At 42.5% G+C, this 17,057-nt stretch overlaps 1 protein-coding gene across 1 annotated transcript in view; it reads right to left on the bottom strand.

The window, feature by feature from the left end:
• The window catches only part of nsmfb (NMDA receptor synaptonuclear signaling and neuronal migration factor b), a gene marked incomplete at its 5' end in the record, with an annotated part of 108,672 nt that overhangs the window by 39,548 nt on the left and 52,067 nt on the right, over nt 1-17,057 (bottom strand). Inside the window, 8 exons of the mRNA XM_079689890.1 lie at nt 7,079-7,181; nt 7,785-7,864; nt 8,602-8,672; nt 8,901-8,934; nt 12,966-13,049; nt 13,138-13,265; nt 14,511-14,600; nt 15,597-15,649. Of these exons, the coding sequence (XP_079546016.1) occupies nt 7,079-7,181; nt 7,785-7,864; nt 8,602-8,672; nt 8,901-8,934; nt 12,966-13,049; nt 13,138-13,265; nt 14,511-14,600; nt 15,597-15,649 (643 nt within the window). The remainder of the gene's footprint in view (nt 1-7,078; nt 7,182-7,784; nt 7,865-8,601; nt 8,673-8,900; nt 8,935-12,965; nt 13,050-13,137; nt 13,266-14,510; nt 14,601-15,596; nt 15,650-17,057) is intronic.

The raw sequence follows: 17,057 nt of genomic DNA, 5'->3' as shown, positions 1-17,057 counted from the left end.
GTTTTTTGAAAGTGCATCTAGTGGTGCTAGTAACGGTGGTCCTATGATAGCAACTCTAAAACATGTCTCTCAACTCTGAAGCGTAAACAGAGACAAAACGGTCATTGATCTTGTGGAGCAGATCCAAGTCAAGCTGGACCTTTTCGCGACCGACTTGAGCACGGGTCGGATACTGCATTTTCCGACGCTCCCCAAACACATCACATCTCCGGCACAAATCCCGGATGTGATGACAGATTTCATTGCGAGGTTGAAAGAGAACTTTGCCGGTCGATTGGATGAACTTGCTCTGCCCACAGAGGTGATGGGCTTTGCCAGAGACCCCTTCACTGTTGCAATAGAGGGGGACGTATCAACCAGAGCAAAGGAAGTGGTCCCCTGCATCGACAAGGGGAAATATACACTGGAACTTATTGACATGCAGCGCACTAACGGGCCAGCGAAGTTTTGGAGTGATGTCAAAAAACGGCAGTTCCCTAACGTTCAGAAAGTAGCGATCTGTGTGCTCAGTATGTTTGGATCAACCTACAAATGTGAATCAAGCTTTTCACACATGAACTCAATCAAAAGTAGCACTCGCTGCTTCCTGACTGACAGCACTCTTCACCAATGTCTTAGGATTGCATTGATATCCTATGAGCCAAAAATCACTGCTCTTGTTCAAAACAAAAAATGTCCCTTCTCCCATTGAGAAAGTCAGCGATGACAAATCACAAATGAGGTGATAGTAAGCACCTAGTTTACTATAGTAGACGTGTAGTGTAGTATTCATTCATATAGTTACCCGTATCCCTTGTTATGGGTTTGTGCACTGAAGGGTAACTTGACAGTTCTTTCTGTATTCATTTAAATGCACTTTGTAATGTGTCTCGGTCAAATGTGACCAAAACGTATGATTTTTTTGTTATTACTTGAAAAGTGAAAAAATAGTATTGCTACAGTACTACCTCTTTGTGTTGCATTGCTCTTTAGCTGTTTTTTTTGTATGTGAGGACATTTATTAAGACTGCTATTATTGTATTCAGTAAATGCACTTTGTGATGTGCCTGTTTAAAAAAAAAATAACCTGAATATTTGACTTCTAAAGCAAACAAATGTAATGCTACAACTGTGCACTTTTTTTTCAGATTCTGTTAAATTAATGCTAATTTGTTCTGTTTTTATGCACTTTTTGAACTACCTTTGTTACAGTAGATGAACAATGAATAAAGATTGCATGTTTTTCATCGCAGTAATATGTGTTTGTTTAAAATGTGTCACTACCCGCTTTTTACAGGCCGCTGAATGTCTGGCCCAGCTGAATTTTGTAATTATAAAATCTGGCCCAACTGAATGTGTAGTTGAATAGCCCTGCCCTATATGATCATTTTCTGATAACGATGAAATAGCCCGCCTCCCTCTTCCCGCGTTTCCTGCTGCTGCTGGGCTGTCAGAAGAGGGGGAGGAAAAGAGAGGCAGGCCCCGTTTATTAAATATTATTATATTATTATACAGAGAACAGAGTCGTTATTAATTTGTTTTAAAGCTCAATAAATAACAAAGAAGACCTCTGACTGGCACTTTTCTAATTTTGTATGGAAGATTTAAACTTTAACGGACATGTTGACCGGCGGAACATTTTTTTTACAGAAACTCTGCCGCATGGTCCCCTCGTTCCTTGGAAGAGGCGGTGAGGTGGGTGTTTTTCATCTGCTGTGGACTACCGGAGAGAGAGAGAGAGAGAGAGAGCAGGAGAACACGCCGTCCACCACGGAGAATAAACAGAAGGGCAACTATGGCAACCATGCTCCGGGGTCTTCTTCGCTGCTTTTGGTGTATTTCGGGCGGCAGCAGCGCCACTTACAGGCCTGGCATATGTACTACATTGTTTCCAGCATTTCCAGCGGTCTAGTGTGAACGGACACGTTAATGAATCGAATGCGTGTGAACGGGAGACTTTTTTGCGCTTGCGTATGCGTTTTACCGTATGCGTCCTCGTGGGGCCGGGGTCTAAGCCAAACTATATCCGGTCACAGAGATCTGCTATTTTAAAGTAAAGTCAACACATATCGACCCTAAATATAGTCTATATTAACAACGACAAAAGTCATAACATATATATCCTTTTTTGTAAACATATGACAAATGTGTGAGGGTGATGACGTCAGAGCATCTTCCTATGTGCCAGGGCTTAGCCCCGGACAGCCCCAGCCCAATTTAACCCCTGGGTATTTGAGAAGGAGCTCCTATATGGCATTACCCCGCTGAAGCTCACCAAAGTATAACATATTTCATAGTTCAAAGTTTTGTCAATTGTTTTGTTTATTGGTCAAATACTGGTTTCTAATGGTTTCTGAGGAGTTTTACTGGAATGAAAGAGCACAGAGTCTATAGAAGCAAAAAAGCAGCATACTGCATTAAACCTGACCTTCACAGAGAGGTTGAAGTTCATGTGGAAAGGAGGCTTCAGTAGTCTGTCTGCACTCTGTTTAGTTTTGCTATCTTACAATCAATATAGTAAATGTGAGGTAAAGTGTGTTGCCAATGTAACCGGTCAGAACTCAAAGTTGCGATGAAGTCTTAAAATGTATGGAAAGGGTCTTAAAAAAGGTCTTAAAAGGTATTAAATTTGACTTCAGGATTCCTGCATATACCCGGATGTTCCACCTTAAACCACATGAGCGTTGCTCTAGCATTATGCATTTAGTTGTATTCATCATTCCTTATAATTCCATCATAACCTGTTACCCAGTCCCTGCGGATGAAAAACATCCCAACATCATGTTGCTGACCCCACCATTCTTCACTGTGGTGATGGTGTTGTCATGGGGATGAGAGGCGATGTGGTTGTGTTTTCCTTGACAGCCAAATAGTCAAATGTTAGTCTCATCTGAAAATAGTTGTTTTTTCCCTCATGCCTTTTAGCAAAAGCCATATTTATCTAATCAACGTTTTTTTTCTGGCCACTCCCCCATGAAACCCTGTTCTGTGGAGGGCATGGCATAAAGTGTTCCTATATTTTCAGATACTCCGATCTATGCTGTGGAGCTTACCAGCTCCTTCAGGGTAATATTTGGTCTCTTTGTTGCATTAATCAGAGAGGGCTATTTCTCTACAGTTAACCTCTTAAGCCCTGAGCCTGTTTTTCAGGTTTCAGGCTCCAAAATGCCACTAACACAGCAAAGACTATATCTTCACTTCTTAAAGGGGTAAATTAATAATATTTTCTCTCAAAGTAAGGTTACTTCTGTGAGTTGGATGTAGAAGTGTCAGAATCTATATAGATGTTTTTATTTTAAAGTAAATACAGATGGAACATAGTAAAAACATGTAAATTCTAATGTCCGCCTAAAAATAAAACATTACTTACAGTATAGTGAAAACCACCCTTGAATGATGGATTAGTAGACTAAAAGCTTTAGGAATCCAAACTATAACATATAAGTACCCTGTATCAAGATTGATGCAAAACAAGTGAAATTTGACCTTTTTAGAGAGGTTTAGAAAAATAAAGTCCAGGCGGACTCACCTCTGGGTAATCTGGGAACCATCAGTTCCATTTGACCTTTTTCACTGTAAAAATCATTTTTATTACTTTGAATTATCACTATAGGTATTCATTCCATCCAGATACAACTGTTGTGAAAAAATAAAAAAAACATACTCTGTTATCCTCCTAGGCCCCACAATGCTAACAGTGAGCCTCTGGATTAGCCCCGAGCGAAAAATGCTAACCTATTACTGCACCGAAAATCACTCCTAGCTCCCTTATTACTTATACTAGCTGCACATCCAACACATCGTTTATGATCGTAAAGACACAGAATCTAACGGTGCCCACTTCAACACTGAAAGATACAAATTCGCGACGTTATTAACAAAAACGTAAATCAAAACAAGTGGCGCTAGGTAGCTACAAAATGCTAACAAGGCTTACCTTCGTCTTTTTCTGGTCTAAACTGGTCTTCAATGGCATTAAAACGATAACAACGATGATGTAGTTAATCCATAGGTTAATATCCAATGTGGCTGTGTCCCCTTTGAAATGTTCTGATAATCTATAAGCAATAAAACTGCAATTCCGTTATCTGCTGTCCGCTCTGTGCTCCGTGCGCTCTGGGTCCTGCAATTCCTGCTTCCTTACGTAGTAAACAATAAGTAAAGTCTGCTGCGTAAAGTGCTTAAGCTGGCTGGCATTCTTCATACTTTACGCAGGACCATATCTCTGGAACCCATTGGTCGATTTGGGTGATTTACACCTTTTTCTTAACCATTACATCCAATAGAATCGATGGGCAGTTCCCAAATCCACGTAAACATTACCATTGCGGACTTAATAGAGAAGCAAACAAAGCACATCTGAAGGTACAAGCCTGGACGGCAAAACTTTATACCCAGTATATTGCCATTCCGGTGAACACAAGTTTTGATCACAAATCCAAAAAGGTAAGACGTAATTATTGTAATATTTTTTAAACCGGATGTTGTTTACTTTCTCTTTTCTGGCTTATAGCTCCGCAATTCGGGGTCCTACAGTGATGACATTACACAGAGCTCTCAAGTCACACGCAATTTTGTAAACAAACTAGACTTGTTTGAGACGCGTGCACTCCACTAGCACCCCCCCCCCCCCCCCTCGTTGACATTCGCGATACAGAGGGCTTCATACTCCACTAGCACCCCCCCCCCCCCCCCCCCCCCCCTGTTGACATTTGCGGTACAGAGGGCTTCATGGGAACTTTGAGTGGAGCCAGAAGTTGGAGCACCAAACAACGCGGCCAAAATCTCACTCTGAACTCTGTTCAAAACTTGAGAGCCCTGACTACATGTGTGGAATCTGTCTGTGGAGTCTCAGCTTTAATCGGATATCTTGTTTGTGCAGTGACGATAAGTAATAAGGGCATTGCTACCGTGAGTGCTGTGCAAAAGTCCGTTAGCATTAGTTAGCATTTTTTCACTCCATGCTAATTCAAAGGCTTGGTATTACTCTTGTGTTTCTTTTAGCTAAAAATGTTTCATATTGTTGGTTAGCTGAGTTTCTTATCATTAAAAGGGTATGGAACATTAATAGTTTCATAAATGATAAGAAGCCCTATGAAAAACATAGTCTCGTAAAAAAAACGGTGGGGGGGGTCCACTGGGGGGACCCTCGGGCTTAAGAGGATAATGGAGTTGATATCAGAGAACACTTGGATTGCACACAGGTGGGCTTTCATTTAACCAATTATTTCACTCTGAAGGTCATAGTTGGGGCTTCATAGCAAAGAGGGTTTTTTCATTTGTGTTGTGTTGAAAACTCCATGGATTCCTTTTGAAATGTTATTTTTTTATGTTTGTTTAGAACAGGACACTTTGGTTTAAAAGTGGTTCAACTGTCCCCAGTAATACGAAACAGAGAAAGACGTTAAAGACTCAGAGAGCTGGACAACAGAAAAATCAGCAGAAGAAGACAGACAGGAAGTTAACACAAACAGGAACACAGTATGGGATCTGGTAGTGTTTAAAGACTGGTTACTGGAAAATAAATCTAAACTTGAACAGTAACAGAGTGTCCACATGAAAAGTACCATATTGATTAATGTGCACCAAAAGTAGTATTAGAAACGTCCCTTAAATGGGACACATCACGTCAGTGTGATCCCAAATCCTAAGCCTGGTCTTATTCATCTCAATATATTAATGTGTTCTTGCAGAGTGAACACATGGATGTTATCCTTCCACTGCATGTGTTTATGTGGAAGTCGGTCAGCCCTGATGGCACTCTCCACACTTGTACTGCCTGCTCTTGTTTCCCCGAGTCTATCAGCTGCTGTACCATCACACATGGAGCCAGGCAGCCAAATGGCTGCTGCAGGTTACATCTCTACACGCTTCTTATTTTGCTCTATAAAAAGTGTTTCTTCATAAAACTATACATTCTATAGAAAAGACCAAGGCAGGTGCATTTACAACAACAAATAAGAAAGAGATGATCAAATGTGTCTCTCATTGCCATGAGTGAGATGAGAAGATTGATATAAGTGTAAATATCAAGCTAAAGCCTACAGCTGGTTAACTTCGCACAAAAAAGCCTTGCAGCAGCTTTAAAGCTCATTTGTTTCAGCTGTGGTGGTTTTACGGTTGATTTCTCAGGCTATTTCTTGTCTTGTCGTCACTCTGACGTTGCCTGGCAACCAACGGGTCCCTGTCTTTATAATTTTGTATCCCGTGACATATTGAGGATGAAATATGTTCGAGCCATAAATAAACCAGTTGAAAGATCAGAAAATAGTTTGTGGGAAACCAACTGTGAATGTGGAGCAGGCAGAGGTGGAGAGGATAGCTGGGGTAGCTTTAAGAGACTAAGAGAGGCAGGCATCACAAGTACAGGATTGATCCAAAACTAAGGTGAGGGTAAAGCTCTGCAGGCTAGGGTACTTCAGGGCTCTGTGTCTACAGTGTATACATAGACACGTAAAACCGGTGATCACAGGAAGTCAAACTCCTTTTTTTGTTTTAAAACATTCTTTTTTGATGTATATATTTGCTTTCTGTGTAAGATGGCTAATAGAGGGATGCTGGGAGAAGTGGAGAATCGTCTGAAGGTAGTCAGTCAGTCTATTAATAGTGGCTCTCCAGCTGAGCGCAGGGAAAATGTTCTGACTCATGTGGAGACGTCTAACGTCACTGCTGGTAGCCTACTTCTTTACCTCCAACGTATGAGGCACAAGCAGCAAAGCTCTATGGTTTAATAATGCATTCACTCAAGCAGCCGCCACCATGTCATAGATGTAACATAATTAATTTACAATAAAATGTTTTTCGAAATCACAAGGCTAAAAAAAAAATGACTGTTGGACGTGTGCAACATTTAAAACAGTCAACTGTCAGGTATAGCTGCAGTTAATCAACTAAACTGCAGAGGGAACCCGATGTATGTATTACCAGTGATGCACTTTTTTGTGTAATTCACTATTTCTGTTAAAGCATATTTAGTCATTTTCTTTCATTATAAGCCTCCTTTTTTCTAATTTTAGCACTATAATTTATTATATAACATCTAACTAAAGTCAACTTTTCAGTTTCGAAAAAGTATATGAGTGTCTTCTTCTTTCCGTACCTTTTCTCCGTTAGCGCTGCCCAGCACGTAGCAGCCCATGATGTGCACGAGGTTGGGCTTGGGGTTCAGTTTACTCATCAGCCTGCTGAGCCGCCGCCAGAATCTGAACACAGGGGAGGAGAGGATTATAAAAGTTAACAGTGGAGCGGAGGAGATTAACCACAGAATATTCATGCTTTGGAGTATTCCATCACAACATTCAAACCACCTGCAATCTTTTCAAATGTAAAATGTAGCTCTAAAGGGTTGGAGGAAGAATTGTCTTGTAAACTGTCGTGGCAGGATGTTAAGAAGTGTGTGTGTATGTAGAGCATGATTTAATTTTTTGTCTGTTATTGTCAGTATCTTGAACATGTGACTAATGTGTAGCAACATATCATCACCCCCTTACTGTTATACACAGAACAAAATACAACATTGACTTTAATTAAATGTATTATGTCAAAAGATTTCACATGACTGTATTAGGTTAGTTGAAAGCAATAATATTAAGTTTTAAATACAAAATATTAGTTTCAACTCAATGTTATTGCTCTCAACTAACCTAATACAGCTTGATATTTGTTGACATTTAATTAAAGTCAACGTTTCTGTTTTGTCAGTGTAATATACTGAAACAGCTTTGTTTGCATGAGTAATGTCATGCATTTGCTCTGTATCGTGATGATAAGAGTTTCTGGTCAAAGCATCAAAATGAATTCCATACTGGATCATGTCTTCTTCCTTCTCCACCTTTGCAAAGGTGGCCACTTTGTTCTTCAGCAGGTACAGATGTCCCGGACCTCCCTGAGGAAAGTAATTTCATTATGTCAACTATTTCAGAATGTCAATCAATTTACTTTTTATGTCATCATTTCATTTTGTTTTCATAATGTCACTTTATTTTTTCATTTTGTGCCCTTTTTATTAAATGTCACTTTTTATTTCATAATGTGACTTTGTATCACAGTGTCACTTTTTATTTGATTATGTCACTTTTAATGTTATAATGTCTGATTTAGCCAGTTAGCTCCTGTTAGCTATAGCAACCAATCAAACACCCGTTATAAATAAGCTCAGTACAAAAATATGAAACTACTTAAATGAACAACACGAAAAGGCCAAATATTCACCATAAATAACCCTGCCTTTTTCGCCAAGTTATATTCATGATCGGTGCGATAGTATTCTTGACAAAAGTTTTTTTTAATACATTTAATTCTGAATAAATTGCAAGCAAAAAGGATTTGAGTCCACGAACAAATATTTCAGTTTGGCCTCTAGTTCTGTTCGAGATCTAATTAATTAATTATTTTTGAACTGAAAAAGCTAATATCTTTACAAAATATGATATTAAAATGTAAATGTACTCTTTCTGTGAGGTGAACATTAATGATATACTGATCTTGTTTCCAGGTGATATAAATTCATCCCTCAATAGATAACTGCTAATTAGACAGTATTAATCACATTTCTAAGCCATCACTAATTCAATAACACGGTGGCAATAATGTCGCAATATTTCCGTTCCTCGTGTCACTCACCTGGCAGAAAATGAGCATGTTCCAGATTTTACAGCCTTTTCTGTAGGCAGTCAGCTTCTTCTCTATCTCCTCTGGGACAGGGACACAGAGAGAGATGTGTCACTTTTCACACGGATCCTTGGTGGTAATATATATAAATTGGCTGTCCCTCGAGAGATGCTAAAGAACACGACTATGAAAACAATGAGTCATCTCTGCCACAGCGAGCTGAAACTTATTCCACCCTCATCTGTTCCACATTTACACTGGGACACTCATTTTCAATAGACAGCTAATAGCCCCACACGTATTACACTCACCGAGGATATCATCAAATGTGGCATGTTCATGGTCCTTTAAATGGAAAGGGAAAACAGAATTATTACTTAATTAAGTGATATATAACCAAATTAAATGAGCCACTGATTTTCTTCACAAAACGTTAGATCGCTCACAGCCATTAATAAAATCACAATTCATTTAGACAAAGATTTGTGATTTGTCTTGTTCACAGATACATAACGTCGCCCTCCACATCTAAACACTGCTCGGCGGGCAACATTTGATCAATTAACTGTTTATCAGACCACAAAGAATTAGCTAACTCTCTCTCCCTTTCTCTGAGAAAAACCAAACATTGACTTTAATTAAATGTATTATGTCAACACATTTCACCCTAACTGTATTAGGTTAGACCTCATGAAAGACGACACACGAAGTGAGGATACCCGGCCCGGAGGAAGCCCGGGGTCCCCTTCTGGAGCCAGGCCCAGAAGGAGGACTCGTCGGCGAGCGTCTGGTGGCCGGGCTTGCCACGGAGCCCGGCCGGGCACAGCCCGAAAAGGCGACGTGGGCAACACCTCCGCTTCTCCGTCCCGCGGGCCCACCACCTACGGGAAACAGCGATGGGGTCGGGTGCGCTGCCAGAAGGATGGCAGTGAAGGCAGAGGGTCTCGACGGACTAGACCCGGGCGACAGAAGCTGGCTTTGGGGACGTGGAACGTCACCTCTCTGGGGGGGAAGGAGTCGGAGCTTGTGCGGGAGGTGGAGCGTTACCAGTTGGATCTGGTTGGGCTCACCTCTACGCACAGCGTCGGCTTTGGAACCTTACTTCTGGATAGGGGTTGGACTCTATTCTTCTTCGGAGTTGCTCAAGGTGTGAGGCGCCGGGCGGGTGTGGGGATACTCACAAGTCCCCGGTTGGGTGCTTCGTTGTTGGAGTCTACCCCAGTGGACGAGAGGGTTGCCTCCCTACGCCTGCGGGTTATGGGGGGGAAAACTCTGACTGTTGTGTGTGCTTATGCACCCAACAGCAGTTCAGAGTATACGGCCTTCTTGGAGACCCTGGAAAGAGTCCTGTATGGGGCTCCTGAAGGGGACTCTTTAATCTTGCTGGGAGACTTCAACGCACATGTGGGCAATGATGGAGACACTTGGAGGGGAGTGATTGGGAGGAACGGCCCCCCTGATCTGAACCGGAGTGGTGGTTTGTTACTGGACTTCTGTGCTAGTCATGGATTGGCCATAACAAACACCATGTTCGAACATAAGGATGCTCATAAGTGTACGTGGTACCAGAGCACCCTAGGCAGAAGGTCCATGATCGATTTTGTTATCGTAACATCGGACCTGAGGCCGTATGTTTTGGACACTCGGGTAAAGAGAGGGGCGGAGTTGTCAACTGATCACCATCTGGTGGTGAGTTGGGTCGAGTGGCGGGGGAAGCCTCTGGATAGACCTGGTAAGCCCAAACGTGTAGTTCGGGTGAACTGGGAACGTCTGGAGGAGGCCCAAGTTCAGGAGGCCTTCAACTCACACCTCCGTCGGAGCTTTTCGGGCATTCCTGTGGAGGTTGGGGACATTGAACCAGAGTGGTCGGTGTTCAAAGCCTCTATTGCCGAAGCCGCGGCGGGGAGCTGTGGTCTCAAGGTCCTAGGTGCCTCAAGGGGCGGTAACCCTCGAACCTCCTGGTGGACACCGGTGGTCAGGGAAGCTGTCCGACTGAAGAAGGAGGCCTTCAGGGATTTGTTATCCCGGGGGACTCCAGAGGCAGTTGCAAGGCCCGAAGGGCAGCAGCCCGAAGGGCAGCAGCCTCAGCCGTGGCCGAGGCAAAGCAGCGGGTGTGGGAGAAGTTCGGAGAAGACATGGAAAAAGACTTTCGGGCGGCACCAAAGTTGTTCTGGAAAACTGTCCGACACCTCAGGAGGGGAAAGCAGGGAACCATCCAAGCTGTGTACAGTAAGGATGGGACGTTGTTGACCTCAGCTGATGGAGTGTTAGGGCGTTGGAAGGAGCACTTTGAGGAACTCCTGAACCCGACAACTCCGCCCTCTATGTTAGAGACAGAGCTGGAGTATGACGGGGGATCGACACCAATCTCCCGGGGGGAGGTCACTGAGGTCGTCAAACAACTTCACAGTGGCAAAGCCCCGGGGGTGGATGAGATCCGCCCAGAAATGCTGAAGGCTCTGGGTGTTGAGGGACTGTCATGGTTGACATGTCTCATCAACGTTGCGTGGAAGTCGGAAACAGTACCGAAGGAGTGGCAGACCGGGGTGGTGGTTCCCCTTTTCAAAAAGGGGGATCAGAGGGTGTGTGCCAATTACAGAGGCATCACACTACTCAGCCTCCCCGGGAAAGTTTACTCTAAGGTACTCGAGAGGAGGGTCAGGCCGATTGTCGAACCTCAGATTGAGGAGGAACAATGCGGATTCCGTCCTGGTCGTGGAACGACGGATCAGCTTTTTACTCTCGCAAGGATCCTGGAGGGGGCCTGGGAGTACGCTTATCCAGTCTACATGTGTTTTGTAGACTTGGAGAAGGCGTATGACCGGGTTCCCAGGGAGTCACTGTGGGAGGTGCTGCGGGAGTATGGGGTGAGGGGGTCTCTACTCAGGGCCATCCAATCTCTGTACTCCCAAAGCGAGAGCTGTGTCCGGGTCCTCGGCAGTAAGTCGGACCCATTTCAGGTGAGGGTTGGCCTCCGCCAGGGCTGCGCTTTGTCACCAATCCTGTTTGTAATATACATGAATCGGATTTCGAGGCATAGTCGTGGGGGAGGGGGTCTGCAGTTCGGTGGACTAAGGATTTCACCACTGCTTTTTGCAGATGATGTGGTTCTGATGGCTTCATCGGTCTGCGACCTTCAGCACTCACTGGATCGGTTCGCAACCGAGTGTGAAGCGGCTGGGATGAGGATCAGCACCTCCAAATCTGAGGCCATGGTTCTCAGCAGGAAACCGATGGACTGTCCACTCCAAGTAGGGAATGAGTCCTTACCCCAAGTGAAGGAGTTCAAGTATCTCGGGGTCTTGTTCTCGAGTGAGGGAACAATGGAGCGTGAGATGGGTCGGAGAATCAGAGCAGCGGGAGCGGTACTGCAGTCTCTTTACCGCACCGTTGTGACGAAAAGGGAGCTGAGCCAGAAGGCAAAGCTCTCTGTCTACCGGGCCATTTTCGTTCCTACCCTCACCTATGGTCATGAAGGATGGGTCATGACCGAAAGAACGAGATCGCGGGTACAAGCGGCCGAGATGGGTTTTCTCCGCAGGGTGGCTGGTGTCTCCCTTAGGGATAAGGTGAGAAGTTCGGTCATCCGGGAGGGACTCGGAGTTGAACCGCTCCTCCTTCGCGTCGAAAGGAGCCAGTTGAGGTGGTTCGGGCACCTAGTTAGGATGCCACCTGGGCGCCTCCCTAGGGAGGTGTTCCAGGCACGTCCAGCTGGGAAGAGACCAAGGGGTAGACCTAGAACCAGATGCAGGGATTATATCTCTTCTCTGGCCTGGGAGCGCCTTGGGATCCCCCAGTCAGAGCTGGTTGATGTGGCCAGGGAAAAGAAAGTTTGGGGCTCTCTGCTGGAACTGCTACCTCCGCGACCCGACCACGGATAAGCGGGAGAAGATGGATGGATGGATGGATGTATTAGGTTAGTTCAAAGCAATAATATTTAAAGTAATTAAGTAATTAAAGTCAACGGTTCATTTTTTGTACTCACTTCCTACTGCGTAAGGAACTTGACTGAGGGTCAACTGACTGACACACTTTGACTGACACTCACATTTTACATCTCACAACAAGCTAATGGTACTTTGTTCTTTTCCTGAATTAAAACAGCAGAAGATGGTCTTTCCTATTTCCATCTGATAAAAAGGGCAATGTACCACATATCAAAGCCAGGCTGCTCTAACTATGTAAATTGCTTGTAAGCTAAATCATTTAAAGAGCATTATTGGCTCTTCTGCATTCTGACAAAAATGAACATTGGACCATTTTTCATTCATCTCCTAAGGTTGCTTTTTGTTTCTTAGTTTTGTTAGTTTGGACACTTAAATGAATAGAGCACAACATGGATGTTACGTATAAAGCTATTCATGGCTGCTACTCACATAAAGAATGGGGATGATGGAGGGGTCGTCCCTGCGAATAATGTTGGGAACATATTCAGCCTTCGGGACCTTGGAGGATATCAGCTGTGGAAAACAGGACACGTGCAGAGAAACATTAGCTGTAAGACAGATACTTTGTGTTTAGGTAAATGTGTTAAGCCTAGATCCTCACCATGATCTTAGGTGGCATGAAGTCCTCTTCCTCACAGGCCACTCTCTCCATCTCCCTCTCCTCCTCCCAGTCGGCATACTCGTCCAGCCCTTCATCTAGTGTCCCTGTGGAGGTCTGAAGCTCCCCACCTGACACACACACACACACACACACACACACACACACACACACACACACACACACACACACACACACACAGGAACAAAGGGAGAGATGAAAGGATAACACACAAACAAGATTAGAGATGAGGGTGCTCCATTTAAAAGCGGTGCGCCTGTTTTTGCAGCACATGAGGGGAGGAGTGGAGGAGTTCAAAACAGACATCATTCGAGAGAGAATGACACAAAAACACTCTGCTTATGAAGCAGCAACATACAGACATCCCCTGCACAAAGCAACAGGCAGATGGACGGCTGGTTGACCGGTGATGATGGCTGAGTAGATAGACAGAGGGTATCAACATAACCTGTAGACACACAATGGCAGTCAGAAAGTACAAAAAGAGAGTGCAAGTGTTTTATGTTTCAGTCTCTGTGTTTGTCTAATGTACTGATCACCAATGCTTGTCAGATGTCAATTAATCAGAGGTGGGAGAAGTACTCAGATCTTGTACTTGAGTAAAAGTAGAAGTACCAGAGTGTAGGAATACTCTGTTACAGTAAAAGTCCTGCATTCAAAATGTTACTGAAGTAAAATTACAAAACTATTGGATCAACTTTTTCTTAAAGTACCAAAAGTCAAAGTAGTCATTGTGCAGATTGGTCCATTTCAGAATAATATATATGATATGTTTTATAATGATTGATCCTTAAAGTGTTCTCAAAGCTGGTAAAGGTGCAGCTAGTTTGAATGACTTTGTATACTGCAGGGTAGCTTGTGAATTTACTCCAGGTAGAACTAAAGTCTGATTTAACACTTGATTATATTTCACTTAATTAATCCAGATCTGTAAAGTAACTAAAGGTACTAAATACATGTAGTGGAGTCAAAGTACACCATTTACACCTTAATTGTAGTCGAGTATAAGTACAAAGTAGCAAAAAATTGAAACTCAAGTAAAGTACAAGTATCTCAAAATAGTACTTTAGTACAGTACTAGAGTAAACGTTACTTAACATCAATGCAATTAATCAACAGGTGGCTGGGGTTAAGCAATGGCCCGCCAACCTATCCCAGTAAACATTGCTTGTGTTACGTCTTTCTTGTCAAGCCAGCTTTCAGGATGCCCTTTGTGGCCGAATATAGAAACTACGACAAGGAATAGGACATGCTAATCTTAAGTTTTGTGTTATTGTGGGTTTGAGTATGAGTATAAATGTGTGTGTGCTATGTATTATATTTGCTTGTGACAGTGTGTGAGAGTGTCCACTCACTGTCTCTGGAGTCATGCAGGGACTCAGACTTGACGGGGGTGGGGTCACTCCACGAACGGCTGAAACTCCGGGCCCGGCGGTCGGCATAGGCTGATGGAGTGAGGCGGGAAGAAGTCACACACACACGCACACACACACACACACACACACACACACACACACACACACACACACACACACACACACACACACACACACACACACACACACACACATACATACATATGTAAACCAAGGTTCCATCTTGTTGACCCAGTGCAGAACAGATAACTGGCCCAAGTGATTTATGTTTACTTAGGTCTATGTTGTAGTTTAGTTTTCATTGAAAAATGAACTGATTTGATATACAAATGTTGTTCTTGGCTGTATCACAACAGAAAAGAGCACAAAACCCCTATATCTTAAATACATTTTCATTTGTATTCTTATGACCAAACTTCACTTAAGGGACAGACTTGATTTTTCTTTTTGATTTCAATATTAGAATTGTTTTAGTGAAGTGAAGAATGTTGTGATCGATATCAAATGATATAGATGGCATACTGTATTGACATGTGTTTCCAGAAAGCGTGGGGTCAAATATGTGGCCACACAATGTTTTGGGTTATAGGATAACTTAACATTCCATTTAACCAAATGACAAAAAATCTACATTTAGCATCAGGGGAATTGTCATTCAAACTTGATTTGTGAAGAATGAAAATAATTGCCCCATACTATGTTATCAAAATCAAATCAAAGGTTCCAAAGATACAGCGACAGACGCACGTGTTAAAGAGCTGAGTTTGCAGACTCAAGTTATCAGTGATAGAATGCTAGAACTCAGCAGTACACAGTCAATATGAACAACACGATACATTATTTTTGTAAAGTAAATGTTGGTACATAGTCACTGACACTTACATAAACACACCAGACCAGATCACCATCAAGACCATTGTAAGGTTATGTTATCTGGACATGCACAGTGCTGTTGCTCCATGCATTAAGAGTGAATGCATCCTGATGTTATGGTACACACTGCAAAGCATGAGTGCATGAATACGTGCTGCTCACAGCAAACATAGAGTACAGAGAAAGACTTACTCTGGACCTTCACCCTGCGGCTGCCCACCATCCTAAGTTGTTTGCGGAAGTTTCTACAATTTTAGGGAAGAGAAAAAGGAGACAGAGACATCATGAATGAGGAACAGTGCCAGAGAATGAAAGACGGGTAAAAGCTTTTAAAAAGTCTAGCCAGAGCTGTGGCAAAATGGTCAGAATAATAATAATACATGTTATTTTTATAGTGCTTTTCCTGGTGCTCAAAGCGCTTTACAAGCTATTGTTTCCAGCAGCTAGCTCTGTCTGCAGCACATGCTAACAAGTTAGCACACTCTACAATAAGAGCATGAGCCTCTCATGTTTTATTAAGTATCAAATAACATAATGAAAAATGAATACACTGCACTAAAAGATATTAAACCTTTTCTTGATCTTTAACATTATGTTTGATGTCTGGCCCTAATGAATCGATGTTAGGGGCTTGTGATTTATTCATATGCACACACACTGGGGGAAAATAGTTATACAGAGAGAGAGAACAAGAAAAGAAACAACCTTAAGTGGTAGCAGTCGGAACATTGTGCTTTGTATTATTCATCAAGCTTGTCTGAATGTAATGGTTATGTGTAGTGCAAACGGGCCACACACACACCTCTTTGTGTCACTTAACCCTGACTTCCCATATGCAGTATATCTAAATGTAAAATATGTGTCTGTACTTGTTGGTTATCTGTTTATTCCTATTTGCACCTTCACCACAATTTGTTTGTGTTGTGTTGAACTGCAACTGCTGCACATCAATAAATAAAGAACTATTTTTTTGCATTTTTCACAGTATAAAACCTAAACCTTCCTGCAGCAAGTACACACTTCCTCAACTAAAATGTTGTTGCTAAAATAAATATTTTATTTATGTGCACTCCACTCTAACCCCTTATAGAACAACAGTACTGTATGATGGTGAAGTCAGAATAAATCTGCGCTGTGATGTCATTCCCTGCGTTTAAAAGACGGGCGTAGCAGGGAGCTGTCGTTATGGAAGAGCTGGGGCAGGACCTTTATCACTTTAAAAAGCCACACTGGAAACACTGAAACATTGACCTAAATGAAATGTATTATGTCAACAGATTTAACATAACTGTATTAGGTTAGTTAAAAGCAATAATATTACGTTTAAATACAAAATATTAGGTTCAACTTAATATTATTGCTTTCAACTAACTTAATTGAAAGTAGCTTTGCCGATATCTGTGTTGATAGGTAAAAAGATTGAGAGCGGTGAATCAGCTTAGAAACAGGAAGCGCTCAAACGTTTTTGTGAGTTTATCAAATTTAGCAGTGATTCCATGTCAGCCACAGCTTGTCACAAAAAATCTGACTGATAGTGTATTCAACAAACTTAAACTAGCTTTATTAAATGTCAGGTCTTTGGCAGGAAAAACATTTTTAATCAATGATTTTATCACTGAGCACAATCTCGATTTTATGTTTTTAACGGAAACT

Source organism: Notothenia rossii, assembly GCF_949606895.1.
Source record: "Notothenia rossii genome assembly, chromosome: 6".
NCBI classification, from domain to species: Eukaryota; Metazoa; Chordata; class Actinopteri; order Perciformes; family Nototheniidae; genus Notothenia; species Notothenia rossii.
Note: the sequence above shows the minus strand (reverse complement) of the source record. Positions and strands in the feature narration are given on the sequence as shown.